The sequence below is a fragment of the Xiphophorus hellerii genome, chromosome 9 (assembly GCF_003331165.1).
Source record: "Xiphophorus hellerii strain 12219 chromosome 9, Xiphophorus_hellerii-4.1, whole genome shotgun sequence".
Lineage (NCBI taxonomy): Eukaryota > Metazoa > Chordata > Actinopteri > Cyprinodontiformes > Poeciliidae > Xiphophorus > Xiphophorus hellerii.
In genome coordinates this window covers 20337012-20353715 of record NC_045680.1, presented here as the reverse complement: position 1 = coordinate 20353715, position 16704 = coordinate 20337012, and the positions used below count along the sequence as shown (strand labels likewise).

The window sequence follows — 16704 nt, the reverse complement described above, 5'->3', positions numbered from 1 at the left end:
AGCCGAGTCAAGACAGTCAGGCTGAGTGAAGCTTGAGACACAGAACGCATCAAGCAACAAATCATATATCAAAAGTAGCGCGTTCAATATTCACCCGGGTTTAACATTCTGCTCTTTCAACCCAAGCACTAATAGCGGCCCACCAATTTTGAGGTCTGTTTTATCTTTACGAGCAGGCGTTCTGCTCAAATTCTGGGTTTTCCCTGCAAAGCGGTTGAGGTTAGAGACGGAAAAAACTCGTAAAATTTACAAAAGCAAGCTTAACTGAAAAAAAAAAAGGCTCAGAGAAGACACGCCAGTTCAGCGACAGGCTACAAACACCATCAAAGAGCTGAGCTGGAAAACAAATATGACATGTCAAGTGAAGCAAAGCAGTAAACATGTAAGTATGACTTATCTCCATGTAGAAAAGGCAAAAATAACTGTAATAGTTTTCTAATAGTTTTTGTTTTCATATAAATTCTAACTTGGCTCATGCTGATAAACCCTTTTTCTCCTCAGGGCATCAGCACTTTTAGCATTTACTGTAGGAAACTCTGAAAAACAGTCAGTGTTAGCAGGAAGCAGAGAAACCGGGTTGGATGGAAGCAGTGGTCAGCGCATAATTGCGAGCAGTAATCTGGGTTTATCGCTCAATAATCCGCTAACAGCGGCATGTTCACGAGAGCAGCCACTCTGGCGACGGTGACACTTTTACGTCAGATCAGCCTTTTGTGGTGATGAAAAACAGGCAGTTGAAGTAGGGCGCACAAGTACTGAGACAAATGTTCAAAGTTTCTGCTCTGACAGAATACCGCCAAACTAGGTCAGTGACCTCCTTAAGATGTGACTCTGTTGTTGCAAAGATCAGTCGAAGGAAGCGCGTGGAACAAAGCAGGTCGCGTTAGACAAGCAGACGGTTGTTGAAATTATCACTGGATAAGAAAAATGCTTAGAGGACGTAATTCTGGTGAGTTTTATCTTCTTTGGGGAAATAAGTGGGGGAAAATGAGCACAATTGGAAATAATTGTGCTTTCAGGATGACTTTGAAATTCAAGTCATTTGTGGTGATTTAAAATCACAATCCCGTATTACAGCAGAATATATATATATATATATATTTTTTTTTTTTTTGTTTAATGTGGCAGGGTGGATGTGTCACAGCTGCTGTGACGCACTTATGAGAATGATATCAACAGGAAAACCTGCAGTGAGATAGGAGAGACAATAAACTGCTCTTCCTCCTCATGTTGGAAAGATTGGTGCCTTATTTCTGGACACGGATGGATGAGGTACAATCATTTTCTTCGTGTGCTTCATTCTTAAAGATGTAACCCATGATTTTTAATAATAGAATATTTTTTTCTCATCACTCTACAGGGTCCTCCGGTTTCAGAGAGATGAGCTGAGATGAATCTCTTGTTAGCCAGTTGGAGATGCATTATCTTGCTGTTTTGTTTTTCCATCAATGGTGAGTTGTTCGTCCACAAAGCCGTCCATGTGTTCTTCTCTGTTGCTCATTAAGTCTTCATTTGACAAAAAAAGAACAAGCATGCAAGAAGCTGAGTCTTGTTTCTGAGTTTTCAAAGGGTTCTTTTTTTCTTGCGCAGGCTGCCCTCTGCTCCCTGCAGGCTGTATGGACCTCATTTCCAGCGGCTATGCGACAGCAGAGCCGGCCACCGTCCTGCTTATGGGTTCAAACCTGACCGTGTACTGCCACACCTTCAAATGTGAAAAGGAGTGAGCATATTTGCTTTGAAACTTTGACGAATGCAGAACATACTGTATGTGTTTTTACAGTGGCGGATCTGGCAAGAATGCCACCCGGGGGGGGAGCCCCTTCCCCCTCATCACTCATCCTGTGCCTCATAAAAAGGACTTTATAGATGACCTGGCTGCATATTCAGCTTTTCAGGCTTCTCACGATCAGGGGTGGTCTTAGTGACAAGGAGAAACAGTGTAAATTCTTCTTAAAATGTGATCATAGCATCTCTGTTCTCTGTAGAACAGTATGGTTTTTGTTTAACCATGTCTAGATATCTACAGATAACCAAATGCGATCAGATTTGATTATCCGTAGCTTCGGCATCACTTGGCATGCCCAGAATCAGACACCAAGTTCAGCATCGTTAGCGAGGCTTTAAATCAGACACCTACTTCAAGCATCAACGCCTGGGCTACACGTCAGACACTAGCTTCGCCGTCATCAACCAGGCTTACTTTGCAATGTTTTCACTGGACTTGCAAACACTCAATAGAAAATGTGTCTGAAATGTAATTTATTATGCCACAGTGGGAAAATTCAGGATTATCAGCAGAACTAAAGCATGTGGATTCACACAAAATTTTTTAAAAAAGTATTCAAAATATATAAGATCAAATAATAAATTAAGGACATGATCACAACTTAAAGGTACTGTGCAGTTATCAAGTACTCTGATCCAAGTAATATGCAGCTGAGTAGGAAAAAATTTTAATGTACATAATGTACAGTATGTGTGTGTGTTTGTTCATTAAAAGACAACAGACTATTTACAATATAAGAAACTAACAGAGATGTACAAAAAACATCAAGGATGTAAACATTTACTGAGTTTGTCTAACAGAGACTGTGAGGAAGGATCTCCTATAATGCTCCTTTGTGCACTTAGACGCAGCATTCTGCATTGTTTTTCTGAAATGATACCTTCAGATTTATAAAACCACCTTCTACTGTTGACTTTCAGGTCGAAGATGTACCTGGACCTGAATAAACAGACTGTGAATCTGTCGAAAAGAGTCAACTGCACCACAACGGCATTCTACCTGACCCGCGTGTCCAAGCCGCTGTCTAAGGTGGTCTGCAAGATGAAGAGCAGCCAGCTGCCTGCTCTGGAAATCATCTGTGGCCTAGATCTACGTCTTGGACGTACGTACGCTGGTCGGGAAGGAGGTGTGGGACAGGGGAGACACTATTTTAATCTTCTCTCACAGTGCAGTTACGCTAAAAAATATATAATAGACTGATGATTTTATATTATTTAAAAATATGGTATTTTGTAGAGACAATAATAAGCTTTTACCAAATTTTACAGGAATCTTTTAAATGTACCTTCAGCTAAATTTTGCCTATTAAACAATACTAAACCAAGATACGGTTTGGTTGTAGCGCACTAAAGCATATTGAGCCACCATATTGAGAAGGAATGAGTAATAAAGTATACACTGCTCCATTTCAGAACCTCATTGTGACTGCTCAAAAATTATCATTTTATTAGCTTGTTTATATACACTCATGTTCAATAAATTAGAATAATATTGGAAAGCTCGTATATTTCACTGTGTGTTTCATTTTCAATTCAGAAAACACATTATCTGGAATCAGTGCACACACACTCATGTTTTCAAAACTCTATTTTTGTAAATTATGATGATTTTTGGCTTAGAACTAATGAAAACACAATCATTAAGAAAGACATTCCTAATCCAGAAATGTGGATTTAATGAGAAGTATTGTTTTCAAAAAGGCATCTTGAATTTGACAAATATGTGTTCCATAGGAACATATATTTTAATTTATTGAATGCGATTGTATAATCCAGTCTGAAATAACTGGAATATGAAGTTGTAATAACTATTGCTAGAATCACATTTTAGTAACAGTTACTTGTTAACTTATTGCATTACTTGATAATTTTCTGGGCAATAGTTTTAAATCAGTCCCAACGGCTTTACATTTGTCTCACAAAATTGCGAGACTTTGTTTAGTTTTTTTTCTTTCAGGGTCTGCTTTAGTACTCATTTTGTTCTAAAATATTGAACCTGAAAGATCTATCATCTTTCTCTCGGTTATGCTGTGAGTTCATCTATTACCGCTGTGAGAAATCACCTTTTTTATTTCATATTTTGTGGGTCAAAGAAAATGACAAAGCAAAAAAAAAAAAAAAAAAAACTAAAATGCCTTAAGTTGAATTGAAAATGAGTGAAAAGGCAACTAAAGAAAAAAAAACATTCAGTAATTTTGCCTTGTACTGATAACTTTCTCTTGTAAAACATTAGACCGCTTTAATCTAGTGCAGAGTTGTTACAGATGACCTCGTTTATTCGGTTTCTCCTCCGTTTAAGGGAGTTGTTTCTCCCCACTGCTGCCTCATGCTTGTTGAGGAGGAGGGATTGCTGCTAAGTCAGTGACTCAAATGCAGACAGCTTGGCTTCCCTTAGATAACTTTTCACCTTTTGGCACAATATGATCAGCTAAACTTGACCGCTGTATGATGACCTGGATAGAGCTGAACATTTTCTACATCATCTGCTGCTCGATTAAAAGAGAGCTAGATCCTTAAAAACGCCGTTGGGTGAAAGCTGCAGTGAAGCCACCACATCATGTTTGGATTGGGGGATTTTTTTGTGAGTGCAGACCAGATGCAGTAGAGTTAAACTAATCTCACAAATTAGTCCTAAACATTTGTTCGCGCTTCCAGATGATAAGAAACATTCTCTTGGTTTTTTATATCACTGCAGTTCCTCCTGACAAGCCTGCAAATATCAACTGTGGAACAACAAGGAGCTCTGACTTGGTAAACTGCTCACTGGACAGAGGACGGGAAACGTACATCGACACATTCTACAACGTTTCAGTCCACAGGTATAGAGATTTGCTTCCTATTTGCTTTAGTCAGCATGTGCTTGTGGCCTAATTTTCCTTTCCTTTTTTATTATCAGGGAGAATGAAAGCGTTTTAGATCTGATCTCGGACGGGGAGGAAATCAGCGTACCACGAGCAATCTTAGAGGAAAACACTAAATACACGCTGACCGTCTCCGCTTACAACCACTTTGGAGCGTCCCGGTCGGATCCGTTCATTTTTTCTCTGGCAGACATAGGTAACGCTTCAACATTCATTCAATGGGAGTGCATTAACCTAGTTGTTCATTTGAATTAATTAATCAGAATCATCACAGCTTAAAGGCTGAGTCATATGTCGAGTGGTTAGTTCAATCAGTTGTTTTCTCCTGAGTCTGACTAATTTGACTTTCAGTAAAGTTTCTTTTTTTGTAATATATGTCACAAGGGGACAATTTCCTCTTTCTTTCTGCCACCTGCCCACTGCATGCCTTGTTTGAACTTTAGCAAGTTCACCGACAGTAGCTGTTCAATAGATTACAGAGCTGATTCATACATCAGTGTATTTTGTCGGGATAGTAGGTGTGTGATACACCTACACAAAGTAGTGCAACATTGTGGAAAGAAAATTATGTATTGGTTTTAAAGCTTTTGACAAATAAATATCTGAAAACTGTAGTGTGTTTGTATATTTAATCAAAACTCAATAAATAGAGAGCGTTTTCACCTTTTGGCACAATATGATCAGCTAAATTTGACCGTGTCAAGGATCAATGACCTGCTGGAGGGTGAGCCTGCTCCTAGCTTCAAGTCTTCTGCAGGTTTCTCATAGCGTTACTTGACTTTTTAGTATTTCATGTAAGCAAAAAAGATATATATTTTGGCCCTTCTTTGCTGTTTCCCCTGTATGGCTTGTGGGAAAACTGCAAACAAGGTCTTTGTTTGCTGCTTATTCTCTAATGTTCTCTGACAAACCTCTGAGGCTTTCGTAGAACATTCTGGATTTAAGCTGAGATTAAATCTCACTCAGGTCCACTATATGCTAAACGGGTGGCTTCTGAAAACAGTGGTTGTGCAAGATTATATTTGGGGTATCTGGATAAAGAGGCAGAATAGAAATGTAATATCCCACTTTTCATATTTTTATTTGTGAAAACCATTTATTTGAATTTCCTCTTCTAACAATTCTCAATTGTGCACTACTTCGTGTTGCTCTGTCACATGTTGAAGTTTGTGGTTGCAAAAGTTGCGAACGCCTTTAGATCTGTATTTTTTATTTTTAGCACATTTGCCATTGCCTGTTCAGATCGCTTTATTGTTGTTTTATATTTCAGTGATACCAGAAACTCCTCACGTAGTTAAGGTGGAGTTCATGAATGACTCCACATCAGCCGTGCTGCACTGGAAAACCTTTGAGTCTTTGAAGCGCCTCAGATCCCAAATCAGGCTGCGAGGAAACAATACCTGGGTAAAGCGGCGTCATGTTGACTTTGCAGTTTTTCTTGGTTTAAATCTTCTCATGCAATAACCTAAAAACATCCCGCACTCTTTCAGGAGCAGAGAGCGGGAGCAGAGCTGAGTGAGGGTCTGATACGAGTGGAGAACCTAAAGCCTGAGACTGAATATGAGTTCCAAATCAGAACGTGTTCCTACGCATCAGGACAGGCCACGAGCTTTAAAACCAGCCAGCGAGTTCTCTGCAGCAAATGGAGCCCGTCTGTGAAGAGGATGAGTCCTGGAAAAGGCAAGAATGAGATATTTGAAATATAAGGGAGTGAAAGTGGTTCTTGTGTGACACCTGGCAGAGAAACTTCATGCTGCGTCCGTTCCAACAGGTCCGTCTCAGCAGCTGCATGTATGGAGACGCTTAGGAGACCAGGCCAAACCCGGGCTGAGGAGCGTTACTGTTTTCTGGAAGGTATTGATATTTTCTGCTAATAATCTTCCAAACATACATATAATTAGGCTAAATGTTAGATTTTTATGTTTAAGTTATTTTTTGATTGTTAAATTCATTTTCAAATTTTCCTCCTGTAATAGTTGGGAAGGTGGAAGTATGTGTTTCCCATGCATTAACAATTTGATAAATGATCTCGTTCCCAGCCTCTGCCTGTGGAGGATTACAGTGGTGAATTGCTGCGGTACAGCATCGTCCTGGATGATGGCCGAGAGGAGATCTGTCCTGCCGCTTCCAGCCAATGTTCAGTCCAGGCACCAGTGGCGGTTCTTGGACTGAACGTCAGTGCAGTGACCTCCAGTGGGGCGTCTCCGCCGGCTTTTGTAGACCTCAGACATGCAGGTGCAAATAAAGTTACAAAAAAGGGACCGAAATGTTTCTAATACTTTACATTTCTGTGGTAATCACTAAAATGTCTCGATCATTTAGGTGCTTCTGAATCTTTCTTTGATTCAGCACCAGGAGCGCTGCCATCTGCTCCTGGTGCAGACGGCAGCGCTGCTCGGGTCTCCTGGTCTACGACGGTTCAGAAAGGTCTTCTGTACTTTGTAGTAGAATGGGAAAGCATGCCTGCAACGGGGCTGCAGTGGAAAAAGGTGCTTAGAGACATGAAAGACACAACAATCACAGGTATAGTCATTCATTCACACACATGCATTTATTTATTGCTAAAATAAGACACATTTCATATTTTTATAAATTTTCTGGATATGCTTCTTCACCTCCAAATACCTTAAATAGGGCAAAGTGAAGATAAGTTAATAAGGAAATATTCCTGTACAATCCTAAAGTCCTTCACCAGTTGCTCTTGTGGAGACATTTAAAAAATATGTTTTCCTTCTTACCTTTACTGCTCTTGGATTTGTCTGAAGTTAAATTTATATTAACCATTAAAAACAAACTCAGAGGATAATATGCAACTAAAATGAGGAGGCTGCCTTTTTGACTCAATATAAACTTCAACTCAAACAAAGACAATGTATGACTTCTTCTCTGAAGTAAGACTGAAAAATATAAGCGAGGGTAAACACTTGAAGCAAATACTTTTGGATTAATGAACAATATAATAATGAGGGCTGAACAGTGGGGCAGTTGGCAACACTGTTGCCCTGCAGCAAGAAGGTCCTGGGTTCAAATTTGTGGTGGTTTTCTTTTATGAAAATTTAAATAACTTGTTCAAATTACAATAAGAATAGTTGAAAATACATATTAGATTAGAATGAGAAAAGGAATTGTTGACCAGACAACACTTATATAAACTTATATATATATATTTATTCATGTTTCTGTCATTTCTTAATCTTCACAACATTACCTCTCCCTATAATAAAAATTATGCTGTCGCTTTTAGTTGCGGTGTGCCACCGTAAGACATCTAACCACGCTTTTCGAGAACTTTCTGGCATAAATCAGCAGATCACAGTGTGGCTTTTAAAAGCGGTCAAACAGCGCCCTCGTGTGGCCGTTGTTTGGTATAATTATTTTTAGGTCTTTTTGCCTTAATCACACCGTATAGGAAGCATAATTTGTCACACCCACAAACCAGACATAGTGAAGTAAGCTACCCGCTTTCAGAATACAGCGCGGGTTTCATCTTCACACTCTGTTTCAGGTTTGATGGCGGGTGTGAGGTACAACGTGTCTTTGTACGCTGTGACCACCAGAGGCGTCAGTGCTCCAACATCCACACCGATCTACTCCAGAGAACAGAGTAAAGCAGACAGCTTTTCTGTTGTTTTTTTTTTTTACAGTCTGCACCAACCATTCTCTAATCATTGTGTCCATGCGTGTTTGCTTCAGGGCCACTTTCAGCTCCCGTGCTCCATGTTCTGACCCGTGAGGCCAGACGGATCCTGGTCCGGTGGGACGAGCTGCCCCTGGACCAACGGAGAGGCTTCATCTCAAAGTACACTGTCTACTTGCAGACACTGGACTCCAGCAGCGCAGAGCTCAACGGTGAGCACTTAGGAAGAATACAAACATGCAAACAACCCATCATGAGAAACTTTTCAAACAAGAGAACTATTAATAGCTCTCAAGTCTGGCCTTTTGATAGATGATTCTATTTTTTTTAAAGAAAGACATAAGAAGGGCTGTTTGCAGTTTGCTACAAACAATGTTGGGAAAAACATGAAACAAGGTGCTCGGGTCAAACGAGACCAAAATGTATGTTTTTGCCATGTGTGATGGAAAACTTATACTTTATCTGACCTTGAACACACCATCCCCTTTGTTAAACATAGTGGTGGTTGCATCATACTGTGGGCATGATTCTCTTCAATAGGGAAAGGAGAGCTGTTCAAAGATTATGGGAAGATTAAATAGAGAAAAATACAGGGTGATTCCGGAAGAAATGTTGAGTAAAGGACTTGAGATTGGGGTTGAAGGTCACCTCAAACATACAGCCAGAGCTATGGGTCAAAGCATATTCATGTATTAAAATGACCTAACCAAAGTCCAGACCTAAATGCAGCTGAGGCTCTGCGAAGATTTGAACATTTTCAATCCCATCTGACTGCGTTAGAGCTATTTTACAAAGAAGTGTAGGCAAAATCTACCATTAGTAAATCTACAAGTATTGATTTACAAGACCCAAATACAAATCCAAGTTAGATTTCCCTTGTGTTTTTAGAAAAGAAATATGAAAACAATGGCCTTTTTGTTTAACTTTACACTATTTTGTGGTTTGTCACATTAATATTGGCTTAAATGCTCTGATGTTTATTGACTGTAATAGGACCAAATGTGCAGAGATGCAAAGGGTTTGAACGGTTTTGGAAGCTGCTGTAGCTCACGTTTTATTTGCAGCATCAGTAAATCCTCCACTAAATGAAGTGAAAGCAATTTCATGTTCATGTTTAAATATATCAGCGATTTTGACCAGAGTAGCTACTGATTTGCTCTAAGTTGTCTTACTGCCATGAATACTAATTTATTAAAGCCATTGAAGCGTCATATACAAAACCTACTCCAACATTTCTCATGTTGATAAAATATAACATTGTGTTTTAAAAGTATTGCATCATCCACACTGGACTTGGACAACCTCTCCTTTGAGCTTGTTCAACATGTTGATCCGTGCTTCTTTAAGAATCTTACAACCACAAGTCTTTTCTTCCTTCCTTTCTTCCTTTTGCTACGTATTTGTTTCATCTGGCCTTTCTGTTTACAGTAAGAAACAAACTGTAACCTAGTATTCTGTAGATTTCTTGATTATTTACAGATTGTCTGAACTGGATAATACTCTGATGAGTTATTTTGATTCAACAACTTCCTCTATGCTCTGTGTCATCAAGTCTCTAGATAGACCCGAGACTTCCTCTCACATGTCTTCATGGCAGTTCTTTCATCTTGTTCGGTTTACTGCCGACTGTGCGTTTTTAAGTCTTCTTAATCTCTCACGCCCTTTATTTGCAGTGTTGCCTCTTTGCTTTCCAAAGTAGACATCTTATTTTGTAGCATTTAAAAGTGCAGAAGCTTTCAACAGGGTTCCTGCGAAGCTGTCAAGTTGAAAACTTTCACAGACTCAATTTTCAAAGAGTAGTCAGATCTTTATTTATTCCATCATGCACGCTAATTTTCTTTTTTTAAAACTCATCCAGACCTAAAATGCTGAAATCAAATACTATACTTTTCTATCCTGGGTTTTCATGGCCAAGCAGCTGCATCCATTTTCTACTTGACCAAGGAAAACGCAAATCGTCAGATGTGGTGATGTAAGGCATGCCAGTAGATTCTAGAGCAGAGTGCTAATGACGATCCAGTGGATGGGTGTGGATTTAGCTGTTGCCAGGGTAACACCACTTGCTTTACTGCATTGTCTCAGGTGTGAAGATTCGAGGTAAGTAGGGTGATTGTCAGCTTTTTCAGGAATTGGGCTTAGCCCCTGTAGTTCCAGTGAAAGGAAACCGTAATGCTTCAACGTGCCTTGACATTCATTTGGCATGAATTAAAGCGGAGACCGCAAGCTAGGACATCTCATCCAACATCAGTGTCTGACCCCACAAATGCGATTCTGGAACAAAAGGTCAAAAATGATCAAAAACATATAAAAGTGGGAGAGAAAGCACATGGGGGCTGGCATATTAAAACCCGGTGATTAAAAATAAGTCTTTAAATCAAATTCACATCTGTATGAATACTTGTGGCAATATAGTGTAAGTTAATGATTACTCTCAAGTGCTCTGCATGACCAGACTTCTATTTGAAGCTACAAGGTTATGCAGTTAAAGTATGAAGGAAATAATGCATACATTATTAAGGTATCATACTCTAAAGTAGCATAGTAGAACCAGTTTATTGTCCTAAAATTGGAAATTGAAAGGATAAACAAATGAGTAAAAAGTTATAATGAAGGCACATCTTTACATATAAAATAAAGAAAACTACTAAGGATTTTGAGCATGTTTAAACCGCTGCTATATTTTCAAACTCGGTTTACCCTGCAGTCTGGAGAAAGTCATTGAATGACTTTGAGGAAAAGAAAATCCTTTTTCCAAAATAACAACAACAACTTGATCATATCTGACCTTGAAATTAAGTGGAGCCTCTCATTCACAATAAAGCTCCATGTTGGTTTGAAAGTGTGGGAGGAAACACAACTTTGCAGTGAGTTTCCTGTTCTTGCTCATCACCGCTTCAGCCTGCCCTTGCCCTCCTGTAACAGCAACATTTTTTTGTGCGTGTGTGTGTCCTTGTACTTCACCTTGGTCTCAAGCAAAGGCAAACTCCTAACACCTGTGTGTGCACAGGTGTGGTGAATTATACATTCAGCAGTTCGCATGCGTTGCGTCTCGGCACAAACCACACTTACAAAATGGAAAGCGTGCAAGTGGCAATCCATTGATATTCCCCTCCCTCGAAGTTTCAGTGCATCAGCAGGGTATTTTTCGCTCAGGCTTCCCGTAACGAAAAGAAATTCAGACGTGGAGCTCAAATTATTATTTCTCTGTTATTGCTAATCACTCTTTCAAAGAGCAAAAAAAAAAAACACATAGCAACCTAACATCAAAGCCAGCATCTGCTCACAAAAACAACAAAACAATCCAGTGTTTTTAACATTTGAAGAAGATGTTCAGTAGTGAAGAAACTGGAGCCAAACACGAGTTGATGTCGCTTTAGAGGTTCCTCGAACTCGTTCTGACCGCAAAACAGGAAGCCGTGTGGCTTCATGCACATGTGTCAGAAGAGGCTGTTACCAGCTAGCCCGCCTGGTTCTGTATTTGTAGGACCTGACTATGAGAGCTCCTCAGAGCTTATACCTTTTCCTCTTTCTAAAGTGTCATGTGCTCGCTGAATGATCTGTGTTGTCTTTTTCGCCGTTAGTCTGGTTGAGGGTTTTTGCACAAAATGATTCTGGTGTACTCTATATTAATTATCTGCTTCTGAATATTATTTGCAGGTTTTTCCTTTTGCCTGGTTTATTTTAACTTGTACATGTGCACAGAAACTTTTAAATGGCATCATTATGCACACATTAATCCCCAATCAGTTGGCTGTCATTGGATGGGTTTCTGGATCCAGGCATGGGGCTTGATGATTAGTTACAACAAACGCAACATCATATCTATTCAGGTTAACTGTTATTTTTGCTTTCTCCTTTTTTGTCTTCAAATTCAATATAGCAAAGTTTCAAAAAGGTAGCATTTGTTTTTTGGACTTCCAAGTTGCATCCAGCTCTTAAAGGTAACTTTGACTTTTGGCTGGGTGTAAGAACAGAAACTGGTTTAGTCAGTATGCAGAACCGTGCGGCTTCCTCAGCCTACAGTCTGTGGGTCAGTATTGACTGCAAATGTTCATCTCTCCTACACTTCATGTGATTTTCAGTACGAGTCTCTGACGTCAAACAGAATACACTCAGTAGCAGAGGGTAAATTCTACTGACCGCTGACTTTGCCGAGCCAAAAGTATTTATGTATTTTCAACTTTTTGAGATTTTGTCACGCATCAAACACTTATTGCCGAAGTTACAGCCGTGAGTCTTTTGGGGCTTTGTTCGTCTAGAAAACAGAACTTTTGCCTGTTCCTCTTGACAAAACAGCTTAGTGAGTTTGCATAAGAGCATCTGTGAGATTCGATTTCTAATTTGACTGGTCCATGAATAACCTATGCCAGAGGTGTCCAAAGTTGTCCTGCATGTTTGTCGTTCTCTCCAACACATCTGAATCAAGCGATGGTTCATTAGGAGGCCTCTGCAGAACATTGAGAGAGAGCTGAAACATGCATGGCACTGGCCCTTGAAGACTGACTGTGGACACCCCTAACCTATGCTCTCTCATCTAACCCTAAGTTTGCAAACAATGTATCATTTTCCTTTCCTTTTGGGTCAACTTTGCACTGTTTCAAGCTGGCATGCAGCACAATGCAAAGCCCGTGAGTTGAATACCCTTCAAACACTCCACGTCAATATTCTCAAGGCTGATACACACGTTGCATCACTGGGCATATCAAGCAGTGGCCAATGCTGACTTTCAGTTCAAAAAGCTTTGCTCTAGGCTGAGCTGTTTTTCGTGCAAAAAAAAAAAGAAAAACAGCTCGAAAAACAGCTGCAGTGGTTTAAGTTGAGCAATCAAGCAAGAAACTCTTTAGATTCTGCAGGATGGGAAAAAAGCTAACTGTCGTTTTCTTCTGCACAGTGACAGTGTCTGGATCTGGCCAAAGACAGACGTGGCTGGACTGTCCAGAAGGAACGTTGTCCCTTCAGCTGACCGCATCGAACTCAGAAGGAGAAGGGCCTCGAGGGAGACAGACCTTATCTCAGCCTCCAGCTCCAGCCGGTCAATACATTTTCTCTATCTTTAGTCGCAAAATAGAGCCATATATAAAACTTTTACATATATAGCCTTAATTTCACCTGATCAGTAAAAATAAGGTTCTGACTCCAGGATTCATCCAAATAATGACTTTTTCTTTGTATCTCTTACAGTGGGGCTGGTGATCGCGATTGTGTTCAGCATTACGATCTCCATAGCAATTGTAGCCAACCTGATGTGCTGGAGCTGTGTGAGGAAACGGTAATTTTACAAAAAGAAAAGCTTCCCTTTCCACAGAAAGCTTCAGTCATTTTACTAGACAAACTTCTGAGCTGGCGTCGTTTTTTTCTTCGGCTCTTTGTCCTGCAGCTTGAACGTTCATAAGTTTTGTTTTACGAGTAAAAGGGATGGAGGACCCTGTGGTTAATTTTTAGTGAAAAACCACACCGCAACATGAGTAAAAACCCACTTGGTTGTAGTGAACAGAAACCTAAACCTCATTCCGATGTTGCTATTTGGCTATCTGCATCATTAGTCATGACATTAGCATCTATGTGCGCTTCCTTGCAGAAGCTTTGGCTCCACTTGCACTTTTAACCACATATTGTCACGTCGCAACCACAAACCTCCGTGTGTTTCAATGGGATTTCATTAATTTAAACCGACACAAAATATTGGACCCACGTAATCGCAACGAAAAGCGCATTCTTGTGGATTCTTTTTTTTGTAAATAGTTCCAATCTCAGTCAGATTGCACAGATTCTCAATAGGTTTACGGTATGGCCTTTAATTAGGCCATTCCAACACGTGAACAAGCCTTGAGCTGAACTGCAACACAGAACACAGGACAGATGAGCATGCATACGCACATGGTCGAGACCTAAAGACAACTTAGAGTGGCTAGTTCATCTAACATGCACGGTTTTGGACTGCAGTACCCAGAGAGAATCCACATATGCGCAGAGAGAACATGAAAACGCCGTGCAGAAAGAACCCAGAACCTTCTGACAACAAGATAACAGTGATCTATGCAGCTCCTTCAGCGTCACCAGGAGCCTTTTTTATTTAAGGGTATGAGAGTAAAAGAAAGTTGCACAACAGTGTCCAGATATTATTTGTACAAAATGTTGAAAGCATGCATGATTTTGCTCCCTCTTCACAATTTTCCGCTAGTCTATGCTGGCCTTTAAAACAAAATGCTAATGAAATATAATATGTGGCTGATATGTGACAAAACGTGAATATGCTTGTGGTTTGAACATTTTTTGAAGTAATCTGTGTTTAACTTTGTCAATTCAGACCAATAAAACAAAGTTATACAACTTTGCGTATCCAAAAAAATAAATCTTATTTCTTCTTTTGTTTTAGGATCAAACAGAAATGTATAGCATGGGGACCTGAGTGGCTCGTGGACAACTTGCCCAAACCAGGGCACAGCAACGCCATCAGGCTGCTGGAGGTAATCAACTCTGGATGTATTAGCACCTAAGACAGCCAGCAACTACAACAGCTGCAAATTTGTGCCATTTAAGGATTATTCTAATATTAAACCTATAGAAACAACGCTACAGGAAGAGAAACCATTGCTAATGGTCTCTTTTGCCCTTCTAGATCTCAATGTTTATAAAATGTGCATTTGTCCAACAAACATATTTGCCTTGTAGTGATAACTCAATATTTGTCAATAATTTTTTCCTGCTGTTTTCTTTTCTGTAGGACGACAGAAGTGAGCCTCTTTTCTCCTTCACCGACAGTGACCCGACCCTTTCCCCGATCCTCGTGGTCTCCCAGGACGAGAGGGACGAAGCGTACCCCAGCATCCACGTGGAAGAGTCCCCGGACGGAGCCCAACAGGCGAAGTCGCTCCCCAGAACCATTCTGGTTGAACACACCGGCTACAAGCCTCAGATTGCTGCGCTGCTTCCGCTTGACGAGGAGATCAAGGATGCAAGGGAGGAGCAACGGGAACATCCAGAAAACGCAGAGGAAGACAGGCTTTTGGTTGGATTTGAAGGATTTCTGGGAGGCTTCCTGTCCAACATGGATTGCTCTAATTCGTCTCATTGGGCCACTCTTGGCTCTACCGGGGATCTTTTGTGGCCTAAAACCTTTGAAACGTCTGTCTGGAAAGGAGTCTGCTTGCAAGAGATTCCGAGAACGCAGGAAGACACGGAGAACAATGTTTCCTCTCTGGATTTGCAGCAGGATCAGAGAGAGGCTCTCGATTCAGATGATACCTGCTCCTCTCCGTTTTCAGCTCGCATGTTCCTGAACGGTGGCTACTTCCCACAGGTGGCTTCCCTTGACGTTGACACTTGACACGCCAAGGTGGCAGCGATGTTGGAGGGACAAGAACTGCACTTTTAAGGATAATTTTGAGAAAGCATTACAAAAGCGCACATTTTAATCATTGTACCAATAAACTGCCCGTATTGTAGTTACTGATTGTATTTAAAAGTCATTTTTACTGTGGAAGCGAGTGTGTAAGAGGTTTTAAATGGCTGCACTCTCAGGTGAGAGTCTGCTGATCTTTCTGGATGGATGTTCTGTCAATGTGTGCTACCTGTCTGAATAAATGAACAAAGATGTTGATTAAATTTGAAACTTTATTCCCCTAAATACAAATATGCTACAGTGGTGTAAAAATACGCTGACCTCCCTTCGTGATTTCCTGTTTTTGCTTGCTTGTCACAGTTAAGTGTTTCGGAACATCAAACCAATTTAAATATTAGTCAAAGATAACACAAGATGTCCATTATTAAGGGTAGAAAAAAAAATCAAGCCTACATGGCCCTGTGTGGAAAAGTGATTGCCCCCTAAATCTGGTTGCGTCATGTTTAGCAGCAACAGTTCCAAACAAGCATTTGCGATAACTTGCAGTGAGTCTTTTGCAGCTGTGGAGGAATTTTGAGCCACTCATTTTTGCAGATTTGTTCTCATTCAGTCATATTGGAGAGTTTTCCAGCTTTTCAAGGTCATGCTGCAGCCTCTTAATAGGTTTCAGGTTAGGACTTTGACTAGGCAACTCCACAGACTCGTTTTAGTTTTTCTTCAGCCTGTCAGAGGAGGACTTTTCAGGTCCATTTTGAATCATGTTTCTGCTGCAGAACCCAAGTTCGTATCATTTTGAGGCCAGGAACAGACGGCCGGACGTTCTCCTTCAGGATGTTTAGGAAGACGGCAGCATCCATCGTTCCATTTGTCACAGCAAGTCTTGCAGGTCCATGTTTTCCTGTTCGTACGATGTTCTTTATCTGAAATGCTGTTTTAGTTTCACACCAGATGTAACGAGATACACAACTTCCAACGAGTTCAACTTTTCAGTCCACAGAATGTTTTCCCAGAAGTCTTAGTTAATCATCAAGATGTGTTCAGGAAAAACTAAGACGAGCCTTAATGTTTTTTTGTTTTGT

General features: G+C 40.3%; 1 protein-coding gene across 3 annotated transcripts; it reads left to right on the top strand.

Annotated features, from left to right (window-relative positions):
* The first annotated feature begins 299 nt into the window (after positions 1-299).
* Positions 300-15888, top strand: il23r (interleukin 23 receptor). Of its 3 annotated transcripts, none has more exons than XM_032571826.1 (18): positions 300-382; positions 1180-1272; positions 1361-1451; positions 1591-1720; positions 2707-2888; positions 4481-4604; positions 4682-4842; positions 5917-6050; positions 6137-6326; positions 6418-6500; positions 6686-6881; positions 6969-7169; positions 8152-8250; positions 8340-8495; positions 13175-13315; positions 13465-13552; positions 14660-14750; positions 15008-15888. In XM_032571826.1, exons 3-18 carry the CDS (start codon positions 1391-1393, stop codon positions 15608-15610), a joined length of 2640 nt encoding a protein of 879 aa, XP_032427717.1. In that variant the 5' UTR covers positions 300-382; positions 1180-1272; positions 1361-1390; the 3' UTR covers positions 15611-15888. The 3 variants fall into 3 exon arrangements, with proteins under 3 accessions (XP_032427717.1, XP_032427716.1, XP_032427715.1); XM_032571825.1 differs by having other exon boundaries at positions 1129-1272; XM_032571824.1 differs by lacking the exon at positions 300-382 and adding an exon at positions 403-949 and having other exon boundaries at positions 1129-1272.
* Positions 15889-16704: the final 816 nt, after the last annotated feature.

Excerpts from the sequence above, each read along its gene's own strand:
- il23r (XM_032571826.1), top strand. The coding sequence starts at position 1,391 with ATGAATCTCTTGTTAGCCAGTTGGAGATGCATTATCTTGCTGTTTTGT. Across the intron at positions 2,889-4,480 it reads CCTAGATCTACGTCTTGGAC|TTCCTCCTGACAAGCCTGCA; the intron begins GTACGTACGCTG and ends ATATCACTGCAG. Across the intron at positions 8,251-8,339 it reads GATCTACTCCAGAGAACAGA|GGCCACTTTCAGCTCCCGTG; the intron begins GTAAAGCAGACA and ends TGTTTGCTTCAG.